The sequence below is a fragment of the Dysidea avara genome, chromosome 8 (assembly GCF_963678975.1).
Source record: "Dysidea avara chromosome 8, odDysAvar1.4, whole genome shotgun sequence".
NCBI lineage: Eukaryota > Metazoa > Porifera > Demospongiae > Dictyoceratida > Dysideidae > Dysidea > Dysidea avara.
The window spans coordinates 29,120,183-29,135,755 of NC_089279.1; the positions used below are offsets into that span (position 1 = coordinate 29,120,183).

Here is a 15,573-nt window from a genome sequence, read left to right on the forward strand (position 1 = left end):
TTCTATATATAGTAGCTTGTTAATAGTTAACAATCATAGTAAACCCAAACTATAAGATAAATGTAGGGGAAAAGTTATGACTAAACCATAGCTGTGATTGCTCTATTAGAGTAGTTGCTTGACTGCTCTATTAGAGTAGTAGCTTGAATGCTCTATTAGAGTATCTCAATCACTTTTAATGCGAAGGCAGGCAGAAATTAGAATGCCGCTGAAAGTTTAATAGCTACAATGGATGCTAGTTCAATGTGCTAGCATGCATGCTACTGAAACACAGTGGTGTAATACTATTTTGCTGTGATATATGTCAATACAGCATAAATAAAGGAGTTAGACTGCTACTGAGCTAATTTCAAAAGGGGGTTTCTGTTGAATCCTCAGAAACCCACCTATATCCTCCACTGCTTCTCCTGACATCAGGGTTCATCTTCAGCCCATCTAGCCTTCCTTTCTCTGTGCATAGTTATGTAAGCAAGTTCGTTTATAACTTTTATACAATCATTGAACACTAGATGATGAAATGAAAACTCTTAACAATGACCAAATTTAGGCGGTGAGATATAGCACTGCGAGTGGGGATCTGAAACATAAAATTAACAATAAGTGGCCTAAATATTAGTTAATGTACAAATTACACTAAAGGTTATCTGGTAACAAGTACCAGACGCTATACAACATTAAAATTTATGTACAGTAAGTTACTTAAATCAATTGACCAAGGTGTGCAGCATCAAAGGTAGGTTAGGATGTATTTCTCTAAAATGATGATGGCCTAACTGATAAGCATTTCTCGGGATTCTGAATGCTGGGAATTGTTGAGGATTCCAGCGTTAACAGTTAACTTAATTACCTGCAAGACAGTTGACAGTGATGATGAAGCCGGTTGTCTTCGTTCTTGCCACATTCTGCCTCGTTCTAGTAAGCGCCATCCCACTGGTGAAAGATCCCGACGAAATATCGTGTACTTCTGACTTTTCTTGTGGTAAGTTTGTAAGTGTGCTCGTCATAACGTACATGTTTATCCAGCCATCCATAGTCAACAGCGGTTTTGATGTGACGAATCTGACACTTACGTACGACCCTGACCCACCAGAGAAAGGAAAGAACGTCACCATCACTGGCAGCGGGATTGTCAGTAAGTTGATCATTTTCATGACCTCATCATGGCTGTAGAATTATTTTCAACCGGGATCACAATCGAATCAAGCGCCTAAAAACGGGCGATCTTCTATGCTACTATGCTAGATTGTCAAGGCACAGATGAATCAAGTGATCAAGGTTTGTTTGTTTTTGTCAATCAAAAATCTTGATCCTGGTCGCAAATGGAACTCAGCTTCTACAGGACTATTGGTACCTTGTCATTCGATAGAGTGTCAGAGTGTTTAGTGAGGTGGCTTAGGGTTTCTTCCTAGAATGATCTGCATGCTGAAAAATGATAGCTAATGTAGCATAACCTCATGCAGTACCTCAATTAAGCATATGGCAGTGCCTAAACTCTGTACAGTTTGCTTTAAGGCCACTCCAAGTAGATTTATTGTTTTGTTGACCTCAAAAATGCATGCAGCAGGTTGTTCATTATTGATTATGGCTAGTACCACTAGATTCTGTTTGACCATGTGTTATTTTACATATCACTTTTTGATAGATTTAACACACATAGAATGTCCTAGAGCAGTCTCGGTAGATCTATGAAATTGCCAACTCTTAGTATTGTAGTTGTAAACTAGAATTTTCATTTGTTAGGTAGAAATGAAGTGAGCTGGACAACTATGGTTCAGGGTTTGGGAGTTATGTATGGAGGTCCCTAGTTTGGGTTTTGGACAACTTCTTGTATTTTGTGCACTGATGACTGTTCTATTAGAGTATTTTGACCACCATGATTTTATTCTATGTTGTAGTTCTCACATGATTTCTTTTTGAACCACAAAAAGAGTTATAATAAACTGTCCTATACACAAACCAGTTTTGTAGCCATTCACTTAGGTGGTTTACTCTGCAGGAATGATAAAAATAATTGGTCTTTTATGCAAATAATAGACGATATGCACACTCTATTACTCGAACGCAAAATGATCAATTAAGCGTAGACGGCGCAAAACTCGATGGTAACTTAAAAACGGAAGTCCCATACAAAAGTATGGGAAGCAAATGCGGCTCGAGCTAAGGACAGGCCATCTCGCTTGCCATACACTTCTTTCCGTGCGGGACTTCCGCTTTTAAGTTACCGTCGAGTTTTGCACCATCTACGCTTAATTGATCATTTTTCGTTCGAGTAATAGAGTGTGTATATCGTCTATTGTCCATAATGCCATGAATATTATACCAGACTTGATACATGAATTCACTTCAATACATTCTTAATGTTTGCGAACTGAATTTATCACAAGTTGCACATTTGCTTTGGTTTTTGTAAAGTGTGCGAAAAGAGGAAAAGTTGTCCTCCCTGGAAAAAAACAAAAAGAAAACAGAAAACAAACGAACAAACAAACATAGAAAATAAGCCTAAATTTGAGGGCTGTATTTCACGAATGCATAAAGTAATTTGGAATGTGAGGCGCTACAGTGTGTCTTGATATATATATGCCCAAGCCCTAGGGCCACAGGCTTGAAGAAATGAACATAGTTGGTGAACATGGTATAAGTAGTATCTACCACTCAGACGTGCTCATCTAATAAAGACTAACCTACATTCACCCCATTAGTTTTATGCAAAAGATATCTAAACATTTTAAAGCGTGAACTACCACTAAAACTGGCAAAACCCACAATTGCTTCTTCAGAAAATCATTGTGTACAGGCAGTATATAGCATATGAATAATGTTTTTTGAGTATACCATAGTACCATTTCTAGCCATATAACCAAATAAAATAGCAAGTTGCATTTTCCTGTATAGGCTGTTGACATCTGAGACGTGGTTGAAATGTGCTGGTAGAAACATAATCTCCACATTGTAAAAAATCATTAATTTTAATGATGCCTAGTTGCTGAACTACACGATACTGAGTCATACAATACTTTGTCCTTCAAGAGAACACTAAACTAAGGCTATATATGTTTAACCCACCATGTAAAACTTTAAGTAGCTCAATGCAGAATCAAAGGTGACTAATGTTTTGTACTGCCTCATATATAGGTGTAGGCAATACTAGTACTTGTGTTATGATATTATTGTGTTTCAAATTCCAATACTGCATACTTTGGTTTATTATGCTTTGGTAGTAAATTAGTGTACCTCGCAGTGAACTAATTAAATATAAAGATCTTGGGGTGAAGTTATTGACAGAAGCTTTCCATGCAGTAATAGCTTGACAAAATGTTCCATATTTTTGTCAAATCCACATGGCCATTGTAAGTTTAGCAGATAAACTTTATGGACAATTTAAGCAAACTACCATGTGATCACTTAATGTTAAATTTCCATTTCTTAAAAAAAACAAAAAAAAACAAAACATGAGACTGAAATATTGAGCATTTCAGTGTTTTATTACTTGTATCACCTGCAGCAACAAATGCATCTGTGGTCAAGGCTATGTCATGATATCACCCTAGTCACAGGACATAACCTTGTGGTTTCCTTGGTATCAAAGTGGTGGATGATGTATGTATACTCATAACTTTCTATGTATAACACTGTTGTTGTTCACACAAGTATTGACATCTCACACGCACACATTCACACACACGTACGCATGCACGTGCGCGCACACATGCACACACACACACACACACAGAGGCCTACATCAAATCTGCCAGCAAAGTAAAACCATAATAGACTGGAGTGGTATGCCAGCATAAAGCTAGCACATTAGGTGGATATTTCAAATATGGAGCTTAATTCCATGAAAATAGATCGATACTCCCTAATAGAGCATTCACTGATTAAAATATTCCAAGATAATTGTAAGAAAGGGTGCTAACCTAGGAGAATAATGCGAGTATAATGAGAACACTGAAGAGCATAATGGGTGAAATTCTGAAAGCATTTTGGGCAAAAATTTGAGCATATTTGATTCAGGCTGACACACAACACACATTGTATTCATGTATAACTGTACAAACAGTAGTCACTGATTTTATTTGACACAATATGATGGGATAATGGTGACTGCTATATTACAATGGACCTTATCCGCAATGACGTCAAAGCGCTAAAAGGCGGCCGATAGTGTGGACACTTTGTACAGGGGGGTATTGGGAGAGATGGCGGTTTGCTATGTTAACGTTCACATACTGCAGCAAGGGGCAAGGTGAGGCATACATACTTAATAATTTCAAGACAAATGTGCATGGTTTTGCGTCAATACCAAAACTTAAGTTTGGTTTCATCTGGGGGACTATTTCGCATTGCCATATCACGCTAACTAGCCTCTTACCTTTATTATCCAATAGTTACATGTTGTGAAATCCGCAAACAAAGTTCATTTTAGTGATTACATACGAAATTCCCACACTATACACGGCCATTTTGTCAATTATGATGTCATTGCGGATAAGGTCTATATGCCAGTTATAATGCTAACAATGCTTGCTCTAGAACGTTAGTTATGCTTTACCATTGTGACTATAATGTGAACATCACCATACAATGTAATGCAAGAGGTGCATGACATAACATGCAATATTCAATGTATGACAAAACTTGCCAAGTTCAAGGAGGGAAATTTTCATGGAAATCTGCCAATCTGCAGCTTATGCGGTGGAAATGTTTTGAATTATTTACATGTTATATTAGACAAGGAAATCACTAGCGGCGAAATCAAGGTGGTAGTAACATATAATGATATCCAGCTTTTGGATGAAACCTATGATGCATGTGAACTTCTTGAGAAGTATGGTGATCAATGTCCTATTTCTACAGGTATAGTATATGGTACGCAAAGTTTTCTGAAGTGTATTATAAATGTTTCTTTCCTTCTGTGTAAAGGTAATACAACTATGTCTATAACTGTAGAGGTGCCTTCAGATCTTCCTGATGTGAGACAGCATATAAAACATTTATGGCTACATTCTTGTTGTTTCTTCACAGGGAAAATATGTTGGTACAATGTATGGAACTGACCAGGATGACGATCCTATGATATGTGGCACAGTTGAATGTCAGGTGGAATAATACCATTTGACTTTATCTATAGAGGTTTTGCTAGTCGTTTAAAGGTTATAGTTTAGTGAACATTCATGCTACAATGTCATACTTTTGTATTCTCTTGATCAGTACATGTCAACATTGTATAAATCTCTTTGTTGATGGTGAGTCTATACTGAAGCCTGAAGGTATATACTGAAGGTATATACTACTCAAGGTGCATGTGATTAGCTATAATTTGTTAGCACTTATATCAGAACAAGTGCAGTCATGATGTGTCAAACTATCTTTGTTTGCTGATGTTGTCCAGCAGCTTGAAGAGATACATGTGAAACTGACATTAGTAGTTCAACACTAAAATGTCCATTTAACTCATAAACAGTGAGATCTGGCAACTTCATAAATACATACAATTATCTTTTCAGCCGTTACATATAACAACCAGTGTAACGACTTCTCTTGTACAAGAGAAGGAGGGGCTGCTGCGAATTGTTGAACCATCTAATGCAGGGTTAACATATAGCTGAATCCCAGAATGTCAATTGTTATGATCACCACTCCTCTTGTTTCACTGGCAGATGATCTGTTACTGTATTGGATGCTCATGAGCAAATGTTTAATATGCATTGTTCTAATTGGTAACATCAGAAGAAGCCTTACTAACAACTGTGCTCCTTCAAAGAGTATTTCTAGGGAACCTCGATCCCGGCTTTCAGCATGCAATGTCAATTTCTAAAGCATGGGTTATTTATTTACTTTACAGCATACAGAATTACAATACAAGTATAAATAGAAGCTATAGGTATGCTGAGGGTCCTACGCCAATGGCCTGGATAAAGTTATACAGTAATAATATAAAGTATAAAAATTAATGAGTGATTGCAGGTAAAGATCAATGGTGGGTAACACATGCATTCCATTCAAAGTTGCTAGTCCGTGGGTTTCCATTTTGCTGTTACTTGTAGCTATGGCTATCCTGATGCGAAACTGTGCTGTAGTTGGCATTGTTTGGTGAACAAGCATTTAAAAACATTAAAATGGTAGAATCTTGAGAGTATGTTGTTCATTGATAATATTAATTATGCATGGTGTAGTCTCGTTGAAGGCATTCCAGTAATGTCTTTTAGTACCAAATTCAATTTCAGTTTAGCTATATATCTCATTACAAGTTTTCAAGATTTGGCTAATAGCAAAGTCCAGTAGCTGGACTAGAATAATTAAAGCCATGACCACATATGCATAGAAAATATTTTACAGAGAACATGTGCAGTCAAGCATAGTTAAAATATATAATTCCAAATCTAAATGACTTGCATGCCTGGTCACCATGCAGTATGTATAGTGACCCAGTGGTACTATATAGGGAAGCTGGCTACAAGGACAAAATATGCAAAGAACAGCCAGTGTCAAATGTACTATTTTAAGAAAACAGTTTGTGTAGGAAAGGTATAAGGTGTCTCCATTAGAAGTGCCCTGATATCAGGGGTCTGAATGTGTCTACATTTCTACTAGTACTGAAACGAATAGCAATTTTTACTGTTCGAATAGTTGTGAACAAAACGACCAAATATTCGATTATTCTTTAAGCTTATACTTAAGTACTGAAACTTTTCTAGGGAGCAAGGTAAAGCCTAAGAGTTATTTCTATCTTTTCTAAAATAGAATTTTTACAGCACAATCTTAGGCATCTGAATACAGTGTACAAAGTGCTAATGATTATTCAAATAGTGTGATAACGAATCGAATAGTGTCATACCGACCGAATAGTCAAATAACCGAATAATCATTTCAGCACTAATTTCTACAAATGAGGGACAAATGAGGTCTTGATTGACTGGTATATACATAAATTTGAGATTTTCTTTAAATGCATCTGGCTAACTGGAATAGAGCACATGCACACTACCATAATATACATGAATTCACTGACTGCATCAAACCAGACTATCAGTGCCTGAACCATATAACAAAGTGTTATGAACCATCTCTCATGAAGCATATGCTTTGAAAACATGTATATACAGCCTGTTATGCTTCTAAGCAGTGCTAAAAAACCAAGCCTATTGTGCGTATATTATTTCATGGTTTCAAAGTTACTCAAATGCTGAGTGTTTTGTTAGAGTATATCAACATTTTCTGATTGCTGTACATGTATTAGAGTAAGTGAATGCTCTGTTAACTGTATGTGTGATGTATTTGTTGTCTATTGTACTTGATACTTTTGCTATGCTTAAAATTATGCCAGCGTGCACGTGATTGGCACAAGCTTATAAGGGATTTCTACATGGAATGTATGCTAATATGGGGCTGGAAAGCATCTTAAATTATTACTGCCATACATAGCTATACCGCAGCGAGTGTGCATGCAGCTATAAAACAAAACAAGTCAGTATTATGCGTTGACGGGTTGAAGTAGGACTTGAATGTCCAGCTAGGCCTGCAGATGTATTGTTTGTAGAATTTTCCCTAAAAGTTGGATCACTAATCAAATTTCTTTTTCGTGCAGTAGCTATTTTTAATTATAATAATTTCATTATCATCGCACCTGATCCACATCAAAGGAAAGAATGGCGCCAGACAATTTAAGGTGACGTTGACCCGATTAAGTGCAGCCATACACAGTTAATTGAACAGTATTCTTTGCGGACAAACGGGGAAATTCATAGTCCATAGCGAAGAACTCCTGAGGCTAAGTCAACATACTACTGTGACGTCAGGTATCACTCACGTGCGATCATCGTAGTAAGAGTTGCTGGTTGTAGAGGAGGCCTCAATGAGCCTTATCCGAAATTACGTCACAGACATAAAAATGGCCGCTGTAGTGTGGGGACGTTAGTAAAATTTGTATGGGCGACTATGGGGAGAAATTTTTTGAACGGCAATATCTCAGCCAAGGCGGAAGATATCGAGCTCTAACCAACAGGTATGGTGATAAATTTGCTGAAAGAATAGGAATCTAGCGTTGTTTTGAAAATCAACCGAAAATCGCTTTTACGTACTTATTGTAATGTCTTATAGCCATACCTGCTAGTTACAGTTCGATATTTTTCTTCTTGGCTGAGATATTGCCGTTTAAAAATTTTCGTCCCATAGTCGCCCATACAAATTTTACGAATGTCCCCACACTACAGCAGCCATTTTTATGTCTGTGACGTAATTTCGGATAAGGCTCTATGTGACCAGTGACGATGAAGGTTGTTTTCGTTCTTGCCGCGTTCTGCCTCGTTCTAGTAAGTAGCACCAAACCACTGGTGAAACAGCCCGCCTCAATATCGTGTACTATCGACTTTTCTTGTGGTAAGTTTGTGAGTGTGCTAGTGTACGCGTTGATCCAGCCATCCACAGACAGGAGCAATTATGACGTGACGGATCTGACATGCTCATTTTCTCCTGACCCACCACAGAAAGGACAGAACGTCACCGTCACTGATACTGGGGTTGTCCGTAAGTTCATCGTTCACGTATGATTGAGTATCTGGGTGTGGTTTAATATAGACTGAGGGAATTAATTTTGTGATCTGCGCATACAGTTCAAGATATGGCTCATCAGCCACTTCCTTGACTCCGAGAGGTTGGTATATAGCCATTTTTCATTATGAAGGAAGCCACCCAAAATCACAGCAGCAGCAGGTTATCTGTCACTACAAGGATTATCAAAAGCTTTCTTAAAACACCTGAGGAGTACATTTACAGGCTTGTCATTTTGTGCAACCCTGTCATTTTGACAAAACTGATAATGATACTAAAACCTTTGAAGCAAAAAGAAATGGTTTATTAGCTGAATAATTATGATGGCTAGTATGTCTAAATATTGAAACACTAGCAATTGTGATCAATTATAGCAGTAATGAATTTAGAGACGGAAGGCAAGCAATGAATCAACTTTACCTGGCCTAAACTCTCCGTTACTAAAGACATCCTGCACCCAGACATATTAGCATGTAGGTGGGGCAATTCATTTCCATTATAAAGATTGGCAGCTTTTTCAAGCCATTATTTGGCTGGGTATATACAACCATAGCAAACTGTCAAAAAGAGCATTTTCAGCTTGCACTTTCATCTTTAAGTTATATACCACTTTAGCGTGGATGTTCAAAGGCACCGCTCAGGGTTTAACTCATATACTCACTGGGCAATATCTATTACCAGGGCAATATCATGGGAACGTGGTTTGCTCATTGCTTTGTTGCCCAACTAGTTCAAAGATACGAAACGCTTTGACTCACTTTATAGAGTGACATGGAGCATTTTATTGTGGGTTTTAGTTTACGCATTAGGCAAGGCTCAGTGTAGTTGCTAAATTTAGATGATTTGACAGTAAATAAACTGCATTCTAAGATGAATGATCTGTAAAACGATCGCATGGGCAATGCGTGGATGCGTATTTCTACCCACTGCACGAGAGGTGTGTCAGCCATTGAGCAGACCATGAAACAAGAAGAATATGATAACTAGGTGAGTAGCTATATTTCTAAGTACTTAACTTAATGTATTAACTTACAATAGCGAAGGTTTAATGTAGTATTAAAAATTTTACACCCCAAAAATCAATCCCGCAATCAAAAGTTCCCAGCATGTGTTGAAACATAATGACGTAGGATTAACGTTCTGAGAACTGTTTGCCCACACAATTGAAACCACAATTGATCATCAGATGCTAGTGTATAAATCAAATGGGTTGAGTGCTCTGTCCTATCAGGTGAGTGTGCCCTGAGTGATATATATCACTTATGTCGGGATTTTGCTTGAATATATACCCTTACCCCTTGGACCTGCGGCCCTCGTGGTATAACTATTGCATATTTTATTACTGTGCAAGTTGCTAGAATAAAGGAAGCATGAATTTGTGCCAACTTTATAGTGCACTGACATGTGAGCTGACAACCTTACAAGATCAATTTTACTAAGCCCATACAGTATACAAGAAAGCAATGAAAGAATATGGACATTTTAGAGCTGACAGTAAACAGACGTGAGGAAACATAATTTATTTGAAGTGGCCTAGGTCGTAGGAACTTAAAATTTTAATCAACCAAAATATGATGTATATATCCATGAGGTCAATGGACACTGAGGTCCATCCATGAGGTCACTGGTATGGACATTGGGATAATAACCTTACTCTTGAGCTCAAACTCACAACACAGCATTGCTGTTAAATTGATTAACAACGTATCTTGATTAATAAATTACAAAATTGGGTTGCTTGTTCAGTAGAAACCTCGACTTCAGTATCATCATAACAATTCTATGACAGGTATATATTGGTGATATTGAAGTTGAGGTTTCTACTGAACAAGAAGTGATTGAACACGAGATGTTGTTAACCAATTTAGTGAATGTTGTGTTGGGAATTTGAGCTCCAAAGCCTTAACAGTAAAAGTTATTATGCCAATGTATGCACCGTGAGCAAAATTACCCTCTTAACAACTGTGAACTCATGCCTGTGATGGAATGCACATCATATGCTAAACTCTTTTTATTGGCTTTAAATAGAACCGTACCTTTTCTATCACCTCCACAAAGATGCCCATCTATTTTGTGCCTTGTTCTTCAGTGGTCCTATTACCGGTCGTAGGCCTTGTAGTTTTCACATACATTATTAATTCGTTGTTTCATTCATTATTTACATAGTCACAACTGCATTTCATATTCTTAGTTCTTGATTGTATAATTTTTCTTATTGTTTCACAGGCCTACAACAAAATTTATCCGCTAACCTTATAATCATGCTTACTGAGTCCTTCCACATGTCTATGTCCCGTATATTAACCCGTAATCTACTGTTTTATCCACCCTTGAGCTTGATGAATTTTAAAGTTTTCTTTGCTATTATCACCATTGTGTGGTTTTATATACTAAAGAAATCATTATAATAACAAAATTGACAAAGTTTTGTATAACCTTCGAGGGTGGTTTTACCCCTCCAAAGCTTCATAACCATGGATACTGGCATGTCTAATCATGTGTTTCATGGAAGTATGCAACAAATTTTGCTTTATTTTAATAAAAGTGGTTATATTAGAGCCTGTACTACTGCTGCTGCAACAAAGTGTGAGACCATATCGGTGTATACCCATCAGTTATGTAATTACTAACATGCTGTAATCATTGAGGCTTCGGCAGATTTTTTTCAAGAAGCAAAAGACCATCGTTCCAGCCCTAGTACTGACACCATATACACCAAGTCAAAATTTGGACAAAACACTTGTTGGCATTATAAATCCTTTAAGCTGTGCATTAATTTTGCCCATTGGAATGTCAGGTGACTAATTGTGAACATCACCATACAATGTATTGCAAGAGGTGCATGATATATGTTTACTTATGCATCGCTCAATGTATGACAATACATGTACTGGAAGGGATACACTGTCTTCCAAACTGTGCATGATAAATGATGAGGATGACCTCTTTGCCATTATCATGCAATTATTAATGTGGACTGGTTTATATATCAGAAGTCTATTTATCCATATATTTGTGACAAGCATTAGTAAAACTGCATCCTGTCAATGTAACGTACGTACAGTATACATGCTAAATGATATATTGAACCACAGTGGTGGGAACGTTTTGAACTATTTACATGTTATATTAGACAAGGAAATCACTGGCGGCAAAGTCATGGTGTTGGTAAAGTACAACACTTATATCAAACTTATAGATAAAACTTATGAAACATGTGAGTTTCTTGAGATGTTTGGAGAGCACTGTCCGGTTTCTCCAGGTACAGAAATTGTGGTATGCAAAATTTTCTGAAGTGTGCTAAATGTTTTTTTTTTCTGTCTGAAGGTCCTCACACTGTGGTTATAACTGATAAGGTCCCTTCAGATCTTCCTGGGGTGAGACAACATATCAAGCATGTATGACCACATTCATATTTATTGTTTCTTCACAGGGAAAATATAATGGTATTTTACATGGAACTGACCAGGATGACATGCCTATGATATGTGGCACATTTGTATGTTACGTTTAATTCAAGGAACAATAATAGTACCAATTGAATTTATTGTGTTGTCTACTTATAGTGGTTGTTGTTTTGTTGGTCTTTGTTTTAAGAAGTTTTTCACACAAAAAATATGTACTAAAACCTCCGTTGAGCAAAAAAAAAAAGTGGCTGGCTTAAGTGAACACTTGTATCAGAACAAGTGCAGTCGTGATGTGTCAAACTATCTGCTTGCTGACAACCAGAACTCACTGATTATGAGTGCTAGTACAGTGTAGTTAGGTGGATCTTTGTAGTGTTGAAAAACAATATTTCATATCTCTTTTTTTGCTGCTGGAAGACTTCACTATCCTTTCAGCCATTACAGAACAACCACTGATTTGTTTAGAGATCTCTTGTATAAGAGAAGGAGGAGCTGAACCACCTATAGCTGCTAAATCCAAATATTCAACTCTTATGATCACCACTCCTCTTGTTTCCATCTTGACTGGTAGATGATCTGCTAGTATATATGATCAGATGTTTACCATGTACATTGTTCTAATTGGGAGCATATCAGAAGATGCTTTGAGCAACTGTGCTCCTTTAAAGAACCAGGTTAGGGAGCCTCCTGACTTTCTTTCAGCAGTGCCAATTTCAGAAGCATGTATGGATCACTGTGCTTTTGTGATGCCATTGTGTACCTGGAGATTCTTCATCTCCCCCATGGATCATCTGTACGTGTGGGGAGATCTCCATAGTTGACCATTCATTTGACTGCTCTCATTTAGTGGTCAGATAACAGATTGTGTGATGTGACAGCCAATGTTTGACTTAAGTCTCCCCAATATGTAGATTAAACCACATGCTTTAAATGCTAATGATCGAGTAAGATTATAATGCATGTAGTCTAAAGAGATTCTGAAATGCATTCCATGAGCTGGTCTTTAATGTGAAATCTTTTAATCAAGAGTCATGTCAGTCATTAATCACTTTCTTGGACACACATCTTGGTTCTTATTCTAAGACTAGAAAGGACTGTAAAAGAACAATTAACCACACCCACTAATAGTTCTGTTTCTGAATCTGGCTCAATCTGCATACCCATGCACACATGGCAATCCAGAACAATTAGAATACAGTGAACAACAACAGCCTCTTGGCACAAGCTTATTTGCTATTCCCATAGGTCTGCAATGAAATACAAAGAACAATTAGTATCAAAATTAATGTATTTAAGAAAGCAGTTTAATAGTAGAAAAGATATAAAAGTGTCTTCATTAGTGCAGACTGAGTCCTGATAGCTATTAGGGGTCTGAATTTGTCGACACTTATACTGGGACCATAAAGTGTACATGACCTGATTGTAATGTAAAGGTGTCAACTTACAAGGTTTTCTAACTGAAACTGTATGAAATCATAGTATAAACTGCAAGCATGGGTGTAGTGTAGTATGGCATTTTGCCACCTGCATGCATAATAATTATGTAGATGAAGGAAGACTTAGATCACACAGACACACACTGTGTTTAAATAAAAATTTAAAGTAGTGACTTCCAACCCACTATAGTGAAAGAGCCTGGGAAACTGTGTAGCTACCTTGGCTGGTAATAATCGAGGAGCCACAAATCCGAAGATCTCAAACTAGACTGTCAGTGCCTGAACCATATAGCAAAAAATGTTTTGCTGTCATTGATAAGGGAACTTTAAAAGGGAATGCATGATAATATGAGGTCATACAGAGCATTTTGTTGCTACCATGCATGTACCAAATCTCTAAGCTACTCTAGAGTAAAGGAAAAGAAATTACTATGCAGCTGCATGCATGAATAGGCCTGCATGCATCAAATATGCCAGCATAATAAAATGCATAATATGCTAGAATACTATGCAACTGCCTGCCTTTATTTCCTCTTCTGCTTCTTGTGCTGGCATATATGGCTGTTGCAGCTGGAAGGGTGCAGGGACTGGCCAACTTAGGATGAGAAGCATATGCATTTAGCAGCTATAATTTGGAGAAGGTTGATACTGATTTTGTTCCACTAGTAGAGGAGTGCTTTGCACTTTGCAGTTGGAGTGTGGCTTTTGCAATTGCTTTTAAAAATGTTATTATTGCTGTCCTCGTAGTGGTGTCCCATTAACGGCGCTTATGAACTCAACATGAACGATAGCCTTTTTAGGCTTTTACGGTAATGCAGGCGGCGCGAGACTGAGATGAAATTCAGTGTATTATTATTATTATGGGGTACAAGTAAGAAGGCAAAGCCTGTAAAAACCTGAGCTAAACAATCAAACTACTACAAAAATAACTATACAATATCATACTGGTAATCATAATAAAATCTATCTATGTGTGTCTTAAACAAATTAACATTAACTGAATCATGTGGAAGTCCATTCCAATCATTTATAATTCTTACTGAATAAAAAGTAGGGAGGGAATCCTCACACTTTTTTCTGTGTGACGTGACGATGCAGGCTGCTTTGGTCTTTACAGGGTTCTGCTTTGTTCTGGCTACCACCAACCCACTGGTGAAGAGCCCCATGGCGTCCTGTAGTGTTGTGGTAAGTCTGTATGTGCATTTATAAGGTTTCCAGTGTCGAGTCTGGCATGCTGGAAACTGGGGAGTGTATAAACAGTGGAATGGAATACTGGACTGGTGGAATGGAATTTTTTAAAGTTCAATATCAGCTTTTACATCCAAATAAGTACAACTCCAAGTAAGCAAATAAATAGGATTCCCCTTAAAGTCAGCTCTTTTAGCATAATTCACCTCACCATAGACAAAGTTTACCAATGTAATGTACTGTAAAGTCAGTTATAAACATGCACAATAGCAGTTTATTTGGAATACCAAGAAGACTCCTGACTTATTAATAACCCTTGTTCCCAAATGATAAAAAGTTAGCTAGCTAGCTGATTACATGTATGCACTGTAAAAGTACATTCACTGTATAATGAAGTATTCATTTATTATCAATTTTACCAGTTAGGCACTGGAGGACGAACACAGAGGGCAGAGCCTGTATGAGGTGTTTACCACTAACCTAGAAGCCTATTGTAAGCAAAAATCTTTGGGAAAAGTGAAACGGGACTATCTTGTAAGCGTTTACAATGAGCCTTTTCCACAATTATGTCAGAAAACAAAATGTAAGCCGAAGTTCATTGTGGCAGTGCCATGTTGCACACTGAACTGAACCTTCACTAAGACAGTTAGTTTCAGACAAGTAATAAAGTATTGAGTTACAAGTCATACAAGTGTTGTGGTGAGGTGAAGTATGCTAAATGAGCTGACTTCAAGACGAATCCTATTTATTTGCTTACTTAAGGGGAGTATTTGGATGTAAAAAATGATATTAAACTTTTAAAAAGTTCATTCCACCATTCCAGTAGTCCATTCCACTGTTTATACACTCCCCGGAAACTGACATACAGTATTCAGTCATTAAGACCATAGATTATTTTATTTACAGTTACTTTGCAGGATTAGCACTATTTTCATAACAACAACTTTAATTTGAATTTTGATGTTGGAAACCCTAACACTTATAACATACCG

The 15,573-nt window shown here is 37.2% G+C and overlaps 2 protein-coding genes across 2 annotated transcripts; both read left to right on the forward strand.

Annotated features, from left to right (window-relative positions):
- The first annotated feature begins 778 nt into the window (after positions 1-778).
- LOC136263529 (putative phosphatidylglycerol/phosphatidylinositol transfer protein DDB_G0278295) lies at positions 779-5,250 on the forward strand. Its single transcript, XM_066058129.1, has 5 exons — positions 779-979; positions 1,034-1,132; positions 4,732-4,857; positions 4,924-4,973; positions 5,026-5,250. The coding sequence occupies exons 1-5, from the start codon at positions 868-870 to the stop codon at positions 5,107-5,109; spliced, it is 471 nt and encodes a 156-aa protein (XP_065914201.1). The 5' UTR covers positions 779-867; the 3' UTR covers positions 5,110-5,250.
- Positions 5,251-8,200: 2,950 nt separating this feature from the next.
- Positions 8,201-12,182, forward strand: LOC136263833 (putative phosphatidylglycerol/phosphatidylinositol transfer protein DDB_G0278295). Its single transcript, XM_066058458.1, has 5 exons — positions 8,201-8,379; positions 8,428-8,526; positions 11,684-11,812; positions 11,878-11,927; positions 11,984-12,182. Exons 1-5 carry the CDS (start codon positions 8,271-8,273, stop codon positions 12,062-12,064), a joined length of 468 nt encoding a protein of 155 aa, XP_065914530.1. The 5' UTR covers positions 8,201-8,270; the 3' UTR covers positions 12,065-12,182.
- Positions 12,183-15,573: the final 3,391 nt, after the last annotated feature.